General features: G+C 41.9%; 1 protein-coding gene across 1 annotated transcript in view; it reads left to right on the top strand.

Moving 5' to 3' along the window:
* Positions 1-13,976: 13,976 nt before the first annotated feature.
* PP2D1 (protein phosphatase 2C like domain containing 1) overlaps positions 13,977-18,555 on the top strand; it is a 17,094-nt gene continuing 12,515 nt past the window's right edge. The window contains exon 1 of the mRNA XM_032267519.1: positions 13,977-15,009. Coding sequence (XP_032123410.1) covers positions 14,208-15,009 — 802 coding nt within the window. The 5' untranslated portion in view covers positions 13,977-14,207. The remainder of the gene's footprint in view (positions 15,010-18,555) is intronic.

Raw genomic sequence — 18,555 nt, 5'->3', positions numbered from 1 at the left:
CAAACTGTCTTTTAAAGTAGCTACACCATTTTGCATTTACACCACTAATGAATGAGAGTTCCCATTGCTCCACATACATATCCTCACTAGTCTTTGGTGTAGCTAGTGTTTTGGATTGGCGTTTTTTTTTTTTTTTGACGCTGAGTCTCACTCTGTCACCCAGGCTGGAGCGCAGTGGCGCCATGTCGGCTCACTGCAACCTCCGCCTCCTGGGTTCATGCAATTCTCCCGTCTCAGCCTCCCGAGTAACTGAGACCACAGGCACGCGCCACCACGTCCGGCTAATTTTTTGTATTTTTAGTAGAGATGGGATATCACCGTGTTAGCTAGGGTGGTCTCGATCTCCTGACCTCGTGATCTGCCTGCCTAGGCCTCCCAAAGTGCTGGGATCATAGGCAGGAGCCACCGCTCCCGACTGTTTTGGCCATTCTAATAGGTGTGTAGTGATATCTCATTGTTTTAGTTTGCAATTCTCTAGTGACATACATTATTCGCATCATTGCATATGCTTATTTGCCCCCTGTGTATCTTCTTTAGTGCAGTGTCTATCCAGATTGTATGCCCATTTGAAAATTGAGGTTTTTTTTTTTTAAATTGAGTTTTAACAGTTCTTTGTGTATTTTAAATATGAGATGTATGTTTTACAAAATATTTTATCCGAGTCTGTGGCTTGTCTTCTCATTTTGTCTCTCACTGCAGGCTTGACCTCCCAGGCTCAACCTATCTTTCCAATCTCAGCCTCTTGAGAAGCTAGGACCACAGGCATACATCACCTTGCCAGGATAATTTTTGTATTTTTGTAGAGATGGGGGTCTCACTATGTTGCACCAACTGGTCTTGAACTTCTGGCCTGAAGTCATCCTGCTGCCGTGGCTTCCCAAAGTACTGGGATTACAGATGTGAGCCACCATACCTGGCCTATCAAATTTTCCTCCATGGATGGTGCCAGTGTTCTCTTCATCATAGAATTCCTGGTGCTAAAAACAGTACCTGGCACACAGTACATCCACAATAAAGTGTTGTTGAATGAATTTGAAAAATTCAAAATTTATTGATTCACTGACAGAAGAATTCTACTACTGGGAATTTATCTAATAGATAACATGTGAAAAATTTTGTTGTTGTAGCATTGTTTGTAAAAGGCAAATGCTGTTAACAGACTAAATGTCCATCAATAGAGAAAGCATTAGATAACTTTTTGTATACTTATATTGCTAAGTGAAAAAGCAAATTACAGAATAGTCTCAGTTGGATGCCGTAGTCCCGCCCGGTTACCCAGGAGACTGATGCAGGAAGATTGCTTGAGTCAAGGACTTTGAAGCCAGCCTGAGCAACATAGTGAGACCCTATCTCAATTTAAAAAATAAGTTTTTTGGGGGTGCCGGGCGCGGTGGCTCACGCCTGTAATCCTAGCCCTTTGGGAGGCCAAGGTGTGTGGATCACCTGAGGTCAGGAGTTCAAGACCAGCCTGGCCACCATGGTGAAATCCGATCTTAAAAAAAAAAAAGTTTTAAAAACAAAATAACAGTTTTTATAGTTTCAGTGTATGTGAAATATAATAAATCTGCTTTCTGACCCATATTGGGATGTTTCATGCTTTTCAGTGATTCTATCTTTGGGTGATGGATTGAGGAAGGAGAAAAGAACACTTTCACATCAGAGCCTAACTTACTTGCTTAGTTTTTTCCACTTTAATAAGAAGTAAGTAAAATTTCATGATTTTTTTCCTTTTAAATTGATTTATTTTTAAGATTAAAATGTATAGGCCGGGTATGGTAACTCACGCCTGTAATCCCAGCACTTTGGGAGACTGAGGCGAGCATATCACCTGAGGTCAGGAGTTCCAGACCAGCCTGATTAACTTAGTGAAACACCATCTCTACTAAAAAAAAAACAAAAGTACAAAAATTAGCCAGGTGTGGTGGCAGGCACCTGTAATCCCAGCTACTCAGGAGGCTGAAAGTGGGAGGCTCGCATGAGTCCAGCAGATTGAGGCTACAGTGAGCTGACTGTGTCACTGCACTCCAGCCTGGGCAATGTGAAGGCTTTTTAAGTAAAAAGGTGAAAAGGGATATAGATTTATTTGAAAATATCTTAATTATTTAAGGGAAATAAAACATTCTCATATAAAAACATATATATGTTATATATATAAGCGAAAATAACAAAGTATAAAACTAACATTTGTGGTTTGGTAAACATCGTTTTAGTTATTTCTTTATGCCTCTATTCAATTTTACATAAGTGGGCTCATCATATTTATGCTGCTCTATGGTCTGCTTTTTTTCTTTTTTCTTTTTTTTTGAGATAGAGTTTCCCTCTTGTTACCCAGGCTGGAGTGCAATGGCACGATCTCGGTTCACCGCAACCTCCGCCTCCTGGGTTCAAGCAATTCTCCTACCTCAGCCTCTTGAGTAGCTGGGATTATAGGCACCTGCCACTACATCCAGCTAATTTTTGTATTTTTAGTAAATCCAGGGTTTCACCATGTTGGCCAGGCTGGTCTCGAACTCCTGACCTCATGATCCACCCGCCTTGGACAATGTGCTGGGATTACAGGTGCAAGCTACTGCACCCAGCCCAGTGGATTTCTTTCTAAATAAATAAATATGCATTATTTGAATAGGCTGTATATTGTATTTTTTACTTTACACTAGTCACTTATTTTTGAGCACTATAAACAATGCTGCCTCATTCATTTAAAAAATAATAGGCATGAAATAACATTTTAAATATATATGTAAAATATAATAGCAATACTATGATGAATAATGTACCCATCATCTAATCAGCATTACTTTGACGGCCTCAATCACATTTCTTTTCCTGGCCTTTATGATGTAAATGCTATTTTGGATTTTGGTTTATTATTACTTTGTTTTTCTTTATATTTTTATCACATTCATTTGCATTCTAAACAACATATTTAGTTTGCAAGTTAATGGACGTCACATGTATGGAATCCTCCTCTGTAGGTTGTATGTGGTCAGTTCTTTTTTTTTTTTGAGACAGAGTTTTGCTCTTGTTGCCCAGGCTGGAGTGCAATGGCGCTACCTTGGCTTGCTGCAACCTCCGCCTCCCAGATTCAAGTGATTCTCCTGCCTCAGCCTCCCAAGTAGCTGAGATTACAGGCATGTGCAACCATGCCCAGGTAATTTTGTATTTTATTAGAGACGGGGTTTTTCCATGTTGGTCAGGTTGGTCTGGAACTCCTGATCTCAGGTGATCCGCCCACCTTGGCCTCCCAATGTGCTGAGATTACAGGTGTGAGCCACCTTGCCAAGCATGGTCAGTTCCTTTGGTCAATATGTACCTCCTGACATTCTTTAATGTTGTGGGTAGGAGGAGTTGTTCTTTCCACGGAGGTATGATATTCTATTGAATAAATAATTCTATTTCCTCTGTGAAATGTCTCTCAAGTCTTCTGCCTTTTGGGGAGAAGGGACTGTTTGTCTTTCCATTATTGATTTGCTTGAGTTATTTATATCTTTACATATTCTGGATTTGAATATTTTGTTAGTTGTAAATACACATGTTGTAAATATCTTCTCCCTATGGATGGTTTGCTTTCCCCCCTTTGATGGTAACTCTGTATAATACCGAGCTCTGTGTGTGTGTGTGTGTGTGTGTGTGTGTGTGTGTGTCTGTGTGTGTGTGTGATGGAGTCTTGGTCTGTCGCCCAGGCTGGAGTGCAGTGGCGCGATCTCAGCTCACTGCACCCTCTGCTTCCTGCGTTCAAGGGATTTTCTTGCCTCAGCCTCCCGAGTATCTGAGATTACAGGCATGCAAGGGGTTTCGCCTTGTTGGCCAGGCTGGTCTTGAACTCCTGACTTCAGGTGATCCACATGCCTCGGCCTCCCAAAGTGATGGATTACAGGTGTGAGCTATCGCACCCGGCAATACTGATTCTGACCCAAGGATAAGATGAGTCTTTGCCTTTATTCATATTTTTTTTTTTTTTTTTTTTTGAGACGGAGTTTCGCTCTTGTTACCCAGGCTGGAGTGCAATGGCGCGATCTCGGCTCACCGCAACCTCCGCCTCCCGGGTTCAGGCAATTCTCCTGCCTCAGCCTCCTGAGTAGCTGGGATTACAGGCACACGCCACCATGCCCAGCTAATTTTTTGTATTTTTAGTAGAGACGGGGTTTCACCATGCTGACCAGGATGGTCTCGATCTCTTGACCTTGTGATCCACCCGCCTCGGCCTCCCAAAGTGCTGGGATTACAGGCTTGAGCCACCGCGCCCGGCCTTTTATTCATATTTTTTGTTCTTGGTAGAGTTTTATAATTTTTTCATATGCATTTTTTCACTCAAACTTTTTTGTTTATTCTTACATTATTTTTTATAATATCTAATAGATTATTTTTGCTTTTATATTTTCAAATTAGTTATTTTGGTTTTTGTGCATTGATTATGTAATCGGCTACCTTACTGAGTTACCTCATTTCTTTTCCTTATGAAATGTTGTTATAGCAAAAAAATTTTCATTATTGTAGATAAAAGGTTAAATAATTCATGTTACATCTTTACATTTACTATGGAATATAATACATTGGTTAAAAAGAATAGGCAGAGGCCGGGCGCGGTGGCTCATGCCTGTAATCCCAGCACTTTGGGAGGCCGAGGCGGGTGGATCACGAGGTCAAGAGATCAAGACCATTCTGGTCAACATGGTGAAACCCCGTCTCTGCTAAAACTACAAAAAATTAGCTGGGCATGGTGGCGCGTGCCTGTAATCCCAGCTACTCAGGAGGCTGAGGCAGGAGAATTGCCTGAACCCAGGAGGCAGAGGTTGCGGTGAGCCGAGATCGCGCCATTGCACTCCAGTCTGGGTAACAAGAGCGAAACTCCGTCTCATAAAAAAAAAAAAAAAAAAAAAAGAATAGGCAGGTTGATAAGTACCAACTTGAAAAATCCCCAATCCATACTAGTAAGTGAAAGAAAACATTTACAAAATAATTTTGTAATTATGTTGCCAATTTACTAAAGAAAATGCAGAAAACATGCCTGACACGGTGGTTCATGCCTGTAATCCCAGCACTTTGGGATGCCGAGGCAGGAGGATCACTTGAGGTCAGGAATCCGAGACCAGGCTGGCCAACATGGTGAAACCCTGCCTCTACTAAAAATACAAAAATTAGCTGGGTGTGGTGGTGCACACCTGTAATCCAGGCTACTCAGGAGGCTGAAGCATGAGAAACGCTTGAACCTAGAAGGCAGAGGTTGCAGTGAGCCAAGATTGCACCATTGCACTCCAGCCTGGGAGACAGAGTGAGATTCTGTCTCAAAAAAAAAAAAAAAAAAAAGGAAAATATAGAAAACAAACAAAACAGCCAGGTGCAGTGGCTCACACCTGTAATCCCAGCACTTTGGGAGGCTGAGGCGGGCAGATCACAAGGTCAGGAGATCCAGACCATCCTGGCTAAGATGGTGAAACCGTCTCTAAAAAATAAAATAAAATAAAATAAAATGAAATAAAAATTGAAAAGAAAACAAACAAAACTTGATGGACTCTACAAGTTCCTATATAAAAATTTATGAAGTTGTACATTTAAAAATTGAGTAACTGATTTTATGCAAATTATACCTAAATTAAAAAATGAATACCATCTAAGTTTTCATGTCTATATAAAAATACATAAAGCTCAGTCTGGAATAACACACACCCTACTTTTGGCAGCTGTTCCCTCTGCTTTTCTTCTGCATACTTCTGTATTACTTGAACCTTTTAAAAAGGAGAATCCATTAATTGGATATCTAATAAAAATACAATATTTTAACTCAATAAAATAATTGATCAATTAATGGACAAAATTAACACACAACCAATACAGTTTGGAAGAAAGCAAGCTGCTGAGCATCTATGTAGAGATATACTTGTCTTCACTCTTGGGAAGCATCTCAGAACTATGCTTTCTCTGTTTTTGCCTTTCTAAAGAGAAGTTTACAGTAAGTCATCAGTTAACTTCTGTAAAGGGTTTTTCTCCTATCCTTATCACTAACTGCCTGATAGCTGCATGTGGAGGTGTGATATGAACACCACAGGCACCCTATGAGATGCCTGACCCCACGCTGGGGAGCTGGGGTTTACAAGCACTTGCCTGGAGATGCCTCATTCTTTCCTACATCTGCAGTGGCATGGGGATAATGCAGCTGCCATACACACACACACACACATACACACACACACACACACACACACACACACACACACTTGAGATGGGGTCTCACTCTGTCTCCCAGGCTGGAGTGCAGTGGCATAATCTCAACTCACTACAACCTCTGCCTTCCAGGCTCAAGTCATCCTCCCACCTCAGCCTCCCGAGTAGCTTGGACCACAGGCATGTGCCACCATACGTGGCTAAGTTTTGTATTTTGTTAAAGCCATGTTGCCCAGGCTGGTCTCGAACTCCTGACCCAAGTAATCTGCCTGCCTCAGCCTTCCAAAGTGCTCGTATTACAGGCTTGAGCCACTGCTCCTAGCCAACTGCTAGATATTAATATGCAGTGCCTGTATATTCAGTGTGATTTAAAAAGCAAAAAATAAGAAAAAAAATTCAGGTCATAATAATTTAATACCAAACTGGCAAAGATTTATCTAATGACTTTCCGTAATAGTGGCATGGGGTGAGGGAGCAGTGCCGACAGATGGGGCTGGAGAAGTTAGCAGAAGCCAAAAGAGACAGAGCTTTGTCAAACACATTAAGGAAATCATCCCAAGGACAACGGCAAGCCAGTACTGGGCCTCTGTCAGGGCGTCACCTCCTCTGACTGCTCTAAGGGGAATACACTGAGAGGCAACAAGACTGGAAATGAGTTGAGCAGTTAGGAGTTTGTGCAGTAATCTGGGCGAGATATTTTAGCCTCTTGGAAGCATGAGATAGCACTGGGGATGGAGACAAGTGGATGAGTAGAGGGATATTGAAGAGAGAGATCTGGCCGGGCATGGTAGCTCAAGCCTGTAATCCTGGCACTCTGGGAGGTGGAAGCAGGAGGATCACCTGAGGTCAGGAGTTCAAGACCAGCCTGGCCAACATGGCGAAACCCTGTCTTTACTAAAAATACAAAAATCAGCTGGTTGTTGGTGGCACACACCTGTATTCCCAGCTACTGGGGAGGCTGAGGCAGGAGAATCGCTTGAACCTGGGAGGCAAAAGTTGCAGTGAGCTGAGATGGTGCCACTGCATGGGCAAGAGAGCAAGACTCCGTCTCAAAAAAAAAAAAAAAAGGCCGGGCGCGGTGGCTCACGCCTGTAATCCCAGCACTTTGGGAGGCCGAGACGGGTGGATCACGAGGTCAAGAGATCGAGACCATCCTGGTCAACATGGTGAAACCCCGTCTCTACTAAAAAAATACAAAAAATCAGCTGGACATGGTGGCGCATGCCTGTAATCCCAGCTACTCAGGAGGCTGAGGCAGGAGAATTGCCTGAACCCAGGAGGCGGAGGTTGCGGTGAGCCGAGATCGCGCCATTGCACTCCAGCCTGGGTAACAAGAGCGAAACTCCGTCTCAAAAAAAAAAAAAAAAAAAAAAAAATAGAGAAAGAGAGAGAGATCTGACAGGTCTTGGTGATCAATTTCATATATCCTAAAAGGGAGGAGGGGTGATGGTGTTCCCTCTATTAGCTAGGGTTCAATCAGTAAAGCAGACCCTGGGCATTGCGGAAAAAAAGAATTTATTGCTAAAATTAGTTTGTGGGAGAAGCTGGTCAACTAAACATCTGAGAAGAGGAGTTGGAGCATCAGGGAAGTCCTTAACCAGTCAGTCTGAGCAGCCAGGAACATCCAGATGCCAAAGTTGGACAATGATGGGGAAGCTGATGGGGAAGTCCAGAGGAAATGTTTGCTTCTGTGGACCCACAGACGGGTGCCATCTAATAGGCCTGGGGCTGCTATTGGTGAGCAAGACCTGGAGCTGGAGGAAAAGCTGGAGGCAGAGTAGTGGGGAACAAAGGACAAGCAGAAACATGCTAGACACTTCGGCATCTGTGGGTGAGCTCATTGGATGAAAACAGCTTTCCAATATAGACCCCAAAGTTTGAAATATTAAGATTCCTTCTTGGCCAAATTTAACCTGGAACCACACAGGAAAAAGGATTCTCTGAGACGTTCCAGTTAAAGTAAGTTGATGATCAAAGAAGATTCTGGAAGGAAGGTTAGTGAGTTCCATTTTGAACATGTCAACTTTGAGTTGACTTTGATATCTCTTCAGGGAGACACCTAGTTGACAGTTGGGCTTGTCCAAACTTCTTCAGCATTGAGACCACCTGCTCTAGTAATCTTGTTTTAAGTCAGCCTCGGGGTGAGGGAGTGGCACAGCTGTGGATCAAAGATTTAGGAACTAAAGATATTAGCCAGGAGTGAAGGCAGGGGAAATAATTGTAAAAGCCAGTCCAGTCAAGAACTACAACTCTCAGGCAGTTACTTGAGACAGCAAGATGGGGAGGACAGGCTCTACAGAGCAGGTAGAGGAGGTGTCCTGGAGAGATGGCCTGAGGAGCTCTAACGCTGCAGGGGAAGACAACCGATTTGTATTGTAAGGATAGCCTCCTAAAATGGCTATTTGAAAGTGCCACAGCTTATAAAAAAATTATTTTATTGTCACCCCTCTTACATTTTCATGCTACTACATAGGCTTAAGACAGTTTATTTATTTATTTATTTGTTTATTTATTTATTTTAAAGACAGGGTCGGCCGGGCATGGTGGCTCACACCTGTAATCCCAGCACTTTGGGAGGCCGAGGCGGAAGGATCACGAGGTCAGGAGCTCGAGACCAGCCTGGTCCATATGGTGAAATCTGGTCTCTACTAAAAATACAAAAAATTAGCTGGGTGTGGTGGCACATACCTGTAGTCCCAGCTACTCGGGAGGCTGAGGCAGAAGAATCACTTGAATCCAGGAGATAGATATTGCAGTGAGCCGAGATGGCGCCACTGCACTCCAGCCTGGGAGACAGAGTGAGACTGCATGTCAAAAATAAAATAAAATAAATAAAAACAATATTGAAAAAAATAAAAAAATAAAAATAAATAAATAAATAAAGGCAGGGTCTCACTCTATCACCCAGGCTGGAGTGGAATGGCACGATCATAGCCGACTGCAGCTGACTGCCTCAAACTCCTGGGCTCAAGTGACCCTCCTGCCTCAGCCTCCCGAGTAGCTAGGACTACAGGTGTGTGCCACAATGCTCATTTTTTTGTTTGTTTGTTTGTAGCGATGGGGGTCTCGACATGTTACCCAGGCTGGTCTTGAACTCCAGGCCTCAAGCAATCCTCCTGTCTTGGCCTCCCAAAGTGTTGGGATTACAGACATGAGTCCCTGTGTCCAGCAGTAAGACAGTATATACATATGTAGAGAAAGAGAGAGAGAGAGAGAGAGAGAGAGAGAGAAATGGAAGAACTCACATATTTATTACTGAACCCAGCCAACCAGTGCCTTCATAGCACACACAGAGAGAAAAAATATATTCCCAATAAAACATGTTCAACTGTCCAGAAAGCGGTAACATTTTCAGCTTGCTATGGTAAAGTAGTCGTGACCTTCACACAACGTAAATATGTGTGTCGTCTCAAGTGCAGTTCCTTATAGACCCAGCTTGGTTCTTCTCCAATGCCTCCTTTTGGAGTTCTGATTTTATTACCGGTTTTCATCAGAAACCACGGGGGAATGGGATGGTTTTGCTTTTGTTTCTTGGCCAGAAAATGTTTAATCCTGAAGGTTTTGTGAGAAGACAAGTGAGAAGCAGAGTCAAGCACACACCATGAGGGTGGAGAAAGGAAGGGAGAGTAAGAAAGACTATATTTAATAAATGCTCCTCCTTTCAGAAATTCCAAAGTTTACTTTATATAACTTGTGATGTTATTGCTTCACAGTCCTTCTGAATCACAAAGTGAGTTCTGACTGAGGTTCCAGGTGATGTACTAAACATTCCACACAGGGAGCTCTACCCTCAAGTCAGGGGAACGCCCATCACTGCTCTCATCACTATCCCCACTGCTTCAGCCACGGCCGTCACGTTCACCTCTACCCTCACCATCACCATCACTTTCAAGTGGGAGAAACTGAGGCCAGGGAAAGGGGACGAAGGGAGGGCAAAGAAAGATAATTCCAAAGGAACATGAGCATCAATAATGCTTTAAGGTAAACATTCTTAATTTTTGGGGGGATAATAAGTATAGCCAATGAATAGTTATATCTATAGTATCTTTTTTCCTTCACTTTCTTAGTTATCAGATGACACCTTGGCTTCCTGTTTCATCTCATATATTGAAGAGTGATATATCCCTCTACCTTATACAAAAGAGGACTTGCATTCCTCTCTATGCTCTTATTCTGATGTATTTATATTTAATTAAATAATTCTATTTTTAAATTTTTATTTATTTATTTATTTTTGAGACAGAGTCTCACTCTGTCACCCAATCTGGAGTGCAATGAAGCGATCTCGGCTCATTGCAACCTCCGCCTCTGGGTTCAAGTGATTCTCGCACCTCAGCCTCCCAAGTAGCTGGGATTACAGGCTCCCGCCACCATGCTCAGCTAATTTTTGTATTTTTATTGGAGACAGGGTTTCGCTATGTTGGCCAGCTGGTCTTGAGCTCCTGACCTCAAGTGATCTGCCTGCCAAAGTGCTGGGATTATAGGTATGAGCCACCATGCCTGGCCTATTTAATCTGTTATTGTGAGTGAACAAACATATGAATGATGGCCCATGTGTGATAGAGCTGTATATGAAAAAACGAAGTTCCGATATAAGTGACTTCAGATCAAATCATAGTATTGTGGTGCCTTATATACTGTCCCAGTAGTCCATCAAGGCTCATAAAACTACATTCTTTACATGAATATTACAAAAAAATAGCAATTAAAATATATTTATATATTTTGGCTGAAAGCACTCAAAGGCCTTGACAGACCCAGTTTCTTCCCCTACTTCTCTGCTTGTCTATCCATTTCTTCTGCTGGGTCCTCTTGCTCCTTCTTCCAGCTAACTGATCATTCCCTTGGATATTGCCTTGGACTCCTTGCTAATATGTCTCAGCTGTGAGTTTTCCTAGTTCATTTTCTCAGGTCTCATTATGCCATTCCTAGCCAGATGAAGGGCTAGGTTCCCAGTTGGGCACAATAATGGGGCTTTGTCCTTGGCTCCACCTGACCTGTTTCATTCTCTTATTAATGACCTGGATGAGCATATGGACAGCACTGCGAATTTTTCCCCTCATAGCTTCAAGGGCAGGGCGCATCCTTATCCATCTGTGAATCTCAGCACCTTGCACGGTAGCTGGCCTATCGTAGGTATTGAAGAAGTGATTGGATGCTAATCAAATTTGCCAAGACTGAAGTATTTATGGGTGAGTTATATAATTTGGAGATTGGCATTAAAATACTACTGCACAAATTGTGATAAAATTAAATAACATAGGCTGGGTGCAATGGCTTACACCTGTAAACTGGCACTTTGGGAGGTAGGGGTGGGCGGACCACTTGAGGTCAGGAGTTCCAGACCAGCCTGGCCAACATGGTGAAACTGTGTCTCTACTAAAAATACAAAAATCAGCTGAGCATGGTGGCAAGTGCCTGTAGTTCCAGCTACTCAGGAAACTGAGGAAGAATTGCTTGAACTCAGGAGGCAGATGTCAGTGAGCCAAGATTGCACCATTGCACTCCAGCCTGGGTGACAGGGCGAGACTCCGTCTCAAACAAAATAAAATCACATAAAATAAGATGGATGGGGATATAGATGAAACAGGAGTAAACAAATGTTGACAACAGTTGAAGCTGGTGATGAGTCTAGGGGGACTTATTATACCCTGATTTTTGTGTAATTTTTAGATTTTCCATTAAAAAAAGGAAAAAAATTGTTGGTGAGGAAAGCCATGAAGGCTTCCCAATAAGCAAATAGTTCCAGAAGTAGTTATGATGTGGACATTTGTAAATAAAATTTTGCTATAAGGATAAGTAGCTGTATCCAATACGGTTGTACACTTCAGGAAATTAAATACATTATTTGTTTTTGCTGCTTTATTAGCAGCAAAACGTTTCAAATTTATCAGCGCTTTGCTTGCTTCTTTAATTTTTATTTATATTGCCATGTGTAAACCGTGTATGAAAGTTGCTGAAGCCGTTTTGCCTATCACATAGTGCACTATTTTATTTATCATTTATCATAGAAGGCTTTCCTTCCTAGAAGTGATTTTTGCATAATTTACAGAATTCAAATTCTACTGGCTAGCACCTTAAAGATATTTACCTATTTTCTATGGCCATTACATTATTTTACATTCGTTTTTAATTTACATATATTTCTAATTGTTTTATTTATCCAGCTCACATTTTATTTTTAATTTAGCATACTTTTTGTATTTTTTTGAGACAGGGTCTGGGTCTGTCACCCAGGATGGAGTATAGTGGCACTATCATAGCTCTCTGAAACCTCAAAATCCTGGGCTTAAGTGATTCTCCCCATTCAGTCTCCAAGTAGCTAGGACCACAGGCGTGTCCAGTTAATTCTTAAGTTTTTGGTAGAGAAGAGGTCTCACTGTGTTGCTCAGGCTGGTCCTCAACTCCTGGTCTCAAGCAATCCTCTCACCTCTTTGAGATTATAGGCGTGAGCCACTGCACCTGGCCACGTTCGTTTTCTCTTAAACCATGTAACATAGCTGCAACTAAGTGATGATATAAACAACTTACCACAACATATTAGTAAATATGCATTACACAATTCTCAAATACAGGTCGTTGAAACAATCCTCTCTCATTGATCTCCTACGTAGAGCACATTTCTTCCTAAGCATTGTAATTTCATGTCTTTCTGTAAAGTATTTTTATTTGGCATCGTTCTCAGTGTCTTTTTAACTTAGAACAGAATGAGCAGGGATTTTTTTGAGCGTCCCCTAGGTACCGTTTCACCATTTACCTCATTTGAAGCTGAAAGCAACCTCGTGCACTTTACAGATAAGAAAGCAGATGTGGCCATTTTATTTATTTTTTTTGAGACAGAGTCTTGTACTGTTGCCCCGGCTGGAGTGCAGTGGCGCAGTCTCAGCTGCAACTTTCACCTCCCAGGTTCAAGCAATTCTGCCTCGGCCTCCCAAGTACCTGGGATTACAGGTGCCCGCCACCATGCACAGCTAATTTTTTCTATTTTTAGTACAGACAGGGTTTCACCATGTTGGCCAGGCTGGCCTCAAATTCTTGACCTTGTGATTCACCCGCCTCGGCCTCCCAAAGTGCTGGGATTATAGGGGTGAGCCACTGCCTCTGGCCTAAATTTTGTATTTTTGGTAGAGATGGGGTTTCACCATGTTGGCCAGGCTGGTCTCGAACTCCTGACCTCAAGTGATCTGCCCACCTCGCTCTCCCAAAGTGCTGGTATTACAGGCGCAAGCCACCACACCCGGCCTTGTATTTGCTATACTTTTATTTGACTGGCAGCATAGTAGGTTTGTTGACACCAGCATCACCACAAACACATAAGTGATGTGTTGCACTTTATGACATTGAGGCAACAATGATGTCACTCGGCAATAAGCATTTTTTGGCTCCATTATAATCTTGTGGTACCACTGTTGCATATGGTCCATCATTGCCTGAAACATCATTATGCAATACATGACTGTATGTCCATATTAGAAATCAGAATGTCAGGTCTCAAATATATACTTTCACATGTCTAAGGGAAAATATTATGCTGATTTCTCTGAGTGTTTAGATGCCTAGTTGACTTTGTGGAATTTTTGCCTAATTTATTTCAGGCAGACACAGGTCAATCACCAATTAATTTAGTACTTACATGTTTTTTGAGGAATGTGAATCAGAATATTTAAATCTAGGCTTCTATAAGAGTGTGAGGAGCCAAATCAAATTGCAATGATAAGAGCTTGCTTGAAGAGATTTTCACTGCATCATCCTTGTATGAAAATATCTTTCGTCCTATTTGCAGAGTGTTTTGGAAATCAAGAGAATGGAATACGAAAACATCGACATTTGATACAGATGAGTATATTTCACTTTTACCCAAAAGAAGACGTTCTAGAAGGAAAAGGTCAAGAGCACTGAGAGACACCAAAAGCCATGAAGAGGAACAGGTCTATGAGCAAGTGACCACATTACCCTGTTTCATATGCAAGCAAGAAATTGACCTATCTGGTATTTTTCTCCATAAGAAGCAACATGTAGCTCTGGCCACACTGGGTTTCCAATGGATGGGTGGAAAGAAACCACAGCCCTCAGTGATTGCTGTTCAGAGACAGTTCATGATTTCTAAACTACTGTCATCTTTTATGCTCACTGAAAAAACCCTACAGAGCATTAATAATGCTTTTGAGCTGCTTTGGAAAAAACAAATACCACCAGCATACTATAAGATTTTTGATAACATTGACAGGAGTGTTGTATATTCTCAAAAAATATGTCATCTATTAATTAAAGGAGTGGGCATTTGTGAAGACAGGAATTCTACATGGAAAGCTGACATGAATGATAAATTCACTGTAGTGAGTAATTTTGGTAATAAACCTAATGTGTGTTTTTTCGGCTTGTTTGATGGACATCATGGTGCCTCAGCGGCAGAACTTACATCAGTGGAACTCCCAGTTTTACTTCTCCATCAGCTTTCCAAATTTGATCCTTCTTACCAAATGACAACTGATGAGCGGCAAATAATCAAGTCCTTTTGCACCGTGTTTAGAGAAGAATACACAGCAATAGAAGACCTCTTTTCTGCTATAAACAAAGCAGATGCAGTGAGATGTGAGTTTGAGGACATACACAAAGCCTTTGCAAAAGCATTCTGGAGAATGGATAGGCTTTTACGTCTTGGAAGAAAAGAAGTGTCCAGGGTTCAATGGAGTGGCTGCTCTGCAGTTACTTGTATATTGGAAGGAGAACCTAAAAGTCCTTATAAGAATTGGAGAAGAACAAATAACCATGATGGGTTGGCAGAGAGCTCCTCTTCCCAGGAGATGCCAAAAATAATTTCTGGAACATTACATGTTGCAAACACCGGTACGTACATCGAATAGCACCAAATAACACCTTTACAATTTTGGTTCCTTGCAGCAAAACCCCTCATGCTTTCAGAATTTTTTATGATCTATTATTTAGTGACTTATTAGTACCTAGAAATTGCATCGATCAATATAAGAAACAACAAGGCCGGGCGCGGTGGCTCACGCCTGTAATCCCAGCACTGTGGGAGGCCGAGGCGGGTGGATCATGAGGTCAAGAGATCGAGACCACCCTGGTCAACATGGTGAAACCCCGTCTCTACTAAAAATACAAAAAATTAGCTGGGCATGGTGGCGCGTGCCTGTAATCCCAGCTACTCAGGAGGCTGAGGCAGGAGAATTGCCTGAACCCGGGAGGCGGAGGTTGCGGTGAGCCGAGATCGCGCCATTGCACTCCAGCCTGGGTAATAAGAGAGAAACTTTGTCTCAAAAAAAAAAAAAAAAAAAAAGAAACAACAAATAACCACAAGTTAAATGCAGGTTGCAGGCACAAAAATAATTGTAATTCTTTTTAATTTTTTTTATTTTTGTTTTTAAAGATGGAGTTTCACCATGATGGCCAGGCTGGTCTTGAACTCCTGACGTCAGGTGATCCACCCACCTCAGCCTCCCAAAGTGCTAGGATTACAGGCATGAGCCACCACGACCAGCTGTAATTCTTTTTTTAAGAGGCACAGATAAGATATAATGTGATAGGATGTTAAATTTTCCCAAAGGGGTAGCAATAGAGTTGTTGATAAAGTTGAAAAGCAAAGATACTACATATGCTTAAATCTGAACAAAATTTAAAACATTTTGTACATTTCCTTTTTTCAGAAAAATGGAAAGTTGTTTGCTCAGTTAGTATAGTTGTTTAAATTGGTCAGTTACTCTGGTAACTATATTTGCAATAGGTCATTCTCATGCTCACTGGTCAAGTAGCATTTCTTTCTTTCTTTCTTTTTTTTTTTTTTTTTTAAGACAGGGTCTCACTCTATCATCCAGGCTGGAGTGCAGTGGCGAAATCTCAGTTCACTGCAACCTCCGCCTCCCAGGTTCAAGTGATTCTTCTACCTCAGCCTCCTGAGTAGCTGAGACTACAAGTGCACACCACCACGCCCGGCTAATTTTTGTATTTTTAGTTGAGACAGGGTTTCACCATATTGGCTAGGCTGGTCTTGAACTCCCGACCTTGTGATTTGCCCGCCTCGGCCTCCCAAAGTGCTGGGATTACAGGCGTGAGCCACCGCACCTGGCATCTATTTCATCTCAGAGAGAATAATAGTTTATGCCTCAGTTTCTTTTTTTCTTTTTGTTTTATCTCTTTGAGCAAAAACATGCCTCAGTTTTATGAGCATGTACTCCCTTCTTTAAAAAGTTGCCTGTATTGTTTTAAAGTTATTTCAGGAAGTTTAGGAATTTGCCAAAATGGAAAGCTCAGAGGTTAAACTTTTGAGCAAAATTGACATGAGTTTCACACTGAGTTCCATGAGATGCTTCACTGCAGTTATACTACCCTTTTCGTGGATAGAATTATTATTAATGATAGTGTCCACTTACTGAATATTCAATACAGAGTAATTTCCTCATCTAGTCTTACAATAACTGATATCTAGTGATATCTAAGTATTGTTAACCCAATGTTTCAGATGAAAAATTAAAGCCAAAAAATGTGAGATAATTTGTTCAAGGTCTCAGAAGTAATAGGAATTGGAGCTGGAAATCAGTCCTACCATATCATTGCTGCCTCTTACCTCTTAAGGGGGTTGTTTCCAAAGCCTGAGGAGGCTGAGCCTCAGTGAGTGAGACTTTGTGGCAGAGATAGTGTTGCAAGGCCAGATAACCACAAAGAATACTACAATGAATGTCAAGGCCCCAGAAAGTCAGCCTATTTCTGATCCAGCCCTGGTTCTGAGCCTGAAAGGTCAAGGACTCCAGACTAAGCAATACCAAGAAAGTAAGTGCATATCCACTGTCCCAGGGTCTCTGTCATTTCTCACGCTCTGTGCTGAGGTTCCAAATAGTTCATAATCATTTCACATTTAAGGCCAGTCTGTGAACTGATCCATATTCTTGGAATTGGGATCCCGAGAGAAAATACTATTCATTTTAAGAGTCTTTGTAAAATTAATATGACAAATTATGACATATACAGTAAGTGGATACTGTCATTAAATGTCTAGATACAGCCAGGCACAGTGGCTCACGCCTGTAATCTCAACACTTTGGGAGGCCGAGTAGGGCGGATCACCTGAAGTCAGGAGTTTGAGACCAGCCCGGCCAATATGGTGAAGCCCCATCTCTACTAAAAATACATTAAAAAAAAAAAAATTAGCTGGGTGTGGTAGGTACCTATAATCCCAGCTACTCAGGAGGCTGAGGCAGGAGAATCACTTGGGCCTTGGAAGCGCAGGTGGCAATGAGCCGAGATTGTGCCACTGCACTCCAGCCTGGGTGATGAAACGAGACTCTGTCTCCAAAAAAAAAAAGACTGGGTGCAGTGGCTCACGCCTGTAATCCCAGCACTTTGGGAGGCCGAGCAGGCAGATCACGAGGTCAGGAGATTGAGCCCATCCTGGCCAACATAGTAAAACCCCATCTCTACTAAAAATACAAAAATTAGCTGGGCACAGTGGTGGGCGCCTGTAATCCCAGTTACTGGGGAGGCTGAGGCAGGAGAATCACTTGAACTAGGGAATCAGAGGTTGCAGTGAGCTAAGGTTGTGCCACTATACTCCAGCCTGGGTGACAGAGTGAGACTCCATCTGAAAAAAAAATATATCTACACACGCTGCTGTTTGGTTGGCTCTAATCGCCAGGTCAAACAGCTGGATTTAATTTCCAGGCCTACACAATGGTGTTAAGCTGTTTGTATCTAGGCATGCTACATTTTAATAAAAAGACACACGGGTGAAAAAAATTCAAATTGCAAAAGAGAGAACCTGAGGTCATGATTTAGTTACAAAAGTACTTCTGTAAGAAAGAACTGTAAATGACTTTCAGCCATAAAAAAATTTTTACATGAATTTTTCAAGAATTATTTTGTGTTCTATAGAACAGGATTAATTATAGCAAGGAAATTGAGTTTCCTTGTTTAAAATTCATAAAATATCAACATCATCATAACTCTAGAATTAAAAAAATTCTTACCTTATAATGAAATATGCATTCAATGATGAAGCCATTGAATAAATGTTGAATTTGTACATGTGGAAAAAGGTATTGCCAAACTCACATTCTTTTTAAAAATGTTTATCTGAGGCCGGGCGCGGTGGCTCAAGCCTGTAATCCCAGCACTGTGGGAGGCCGAGGCGGGTGGATCACGAGGTCAAGAGATCGAGACCATCCTGGTCAACATGGTGAAACCCCGTCTCTACTAAAACTACAAAAAATTAGCTGGGCATGGTGGCGCGTGCCTGTAATCCCAGCTACTCAGGAGGCTGAGGCAGGAGAATTGCCTGAACCCGGGAGGCGGAGGTTGCGGTGAGCCGAGATCGTGCCATTGCACTCCGGCCTGGGTAACAAGAGTGAAACTCTGTCTAAAGAAAAAAAAAAAAAAAAAATG

Source organism: Sapajus apella, unplaced genomic scaffold (genome assembly GCF_009761245.1).
Source record: "Sapajus apella isolate SASKATOON/1434 unplaced genomic scaffold, GSC_monkey_1.0 scaffold4, whole genome shotgun sequence".
NCBI lineage: Eukaryota > Metazoa > Chordata > Mammalia > Primates > Cebidae > Sapajus > Sapajus apella.
The sequence above is the reverse complement of the archived record's forward strand: the minus strand, read 5'-3'. Positions and strand labels throughout refer to the sequence as shown.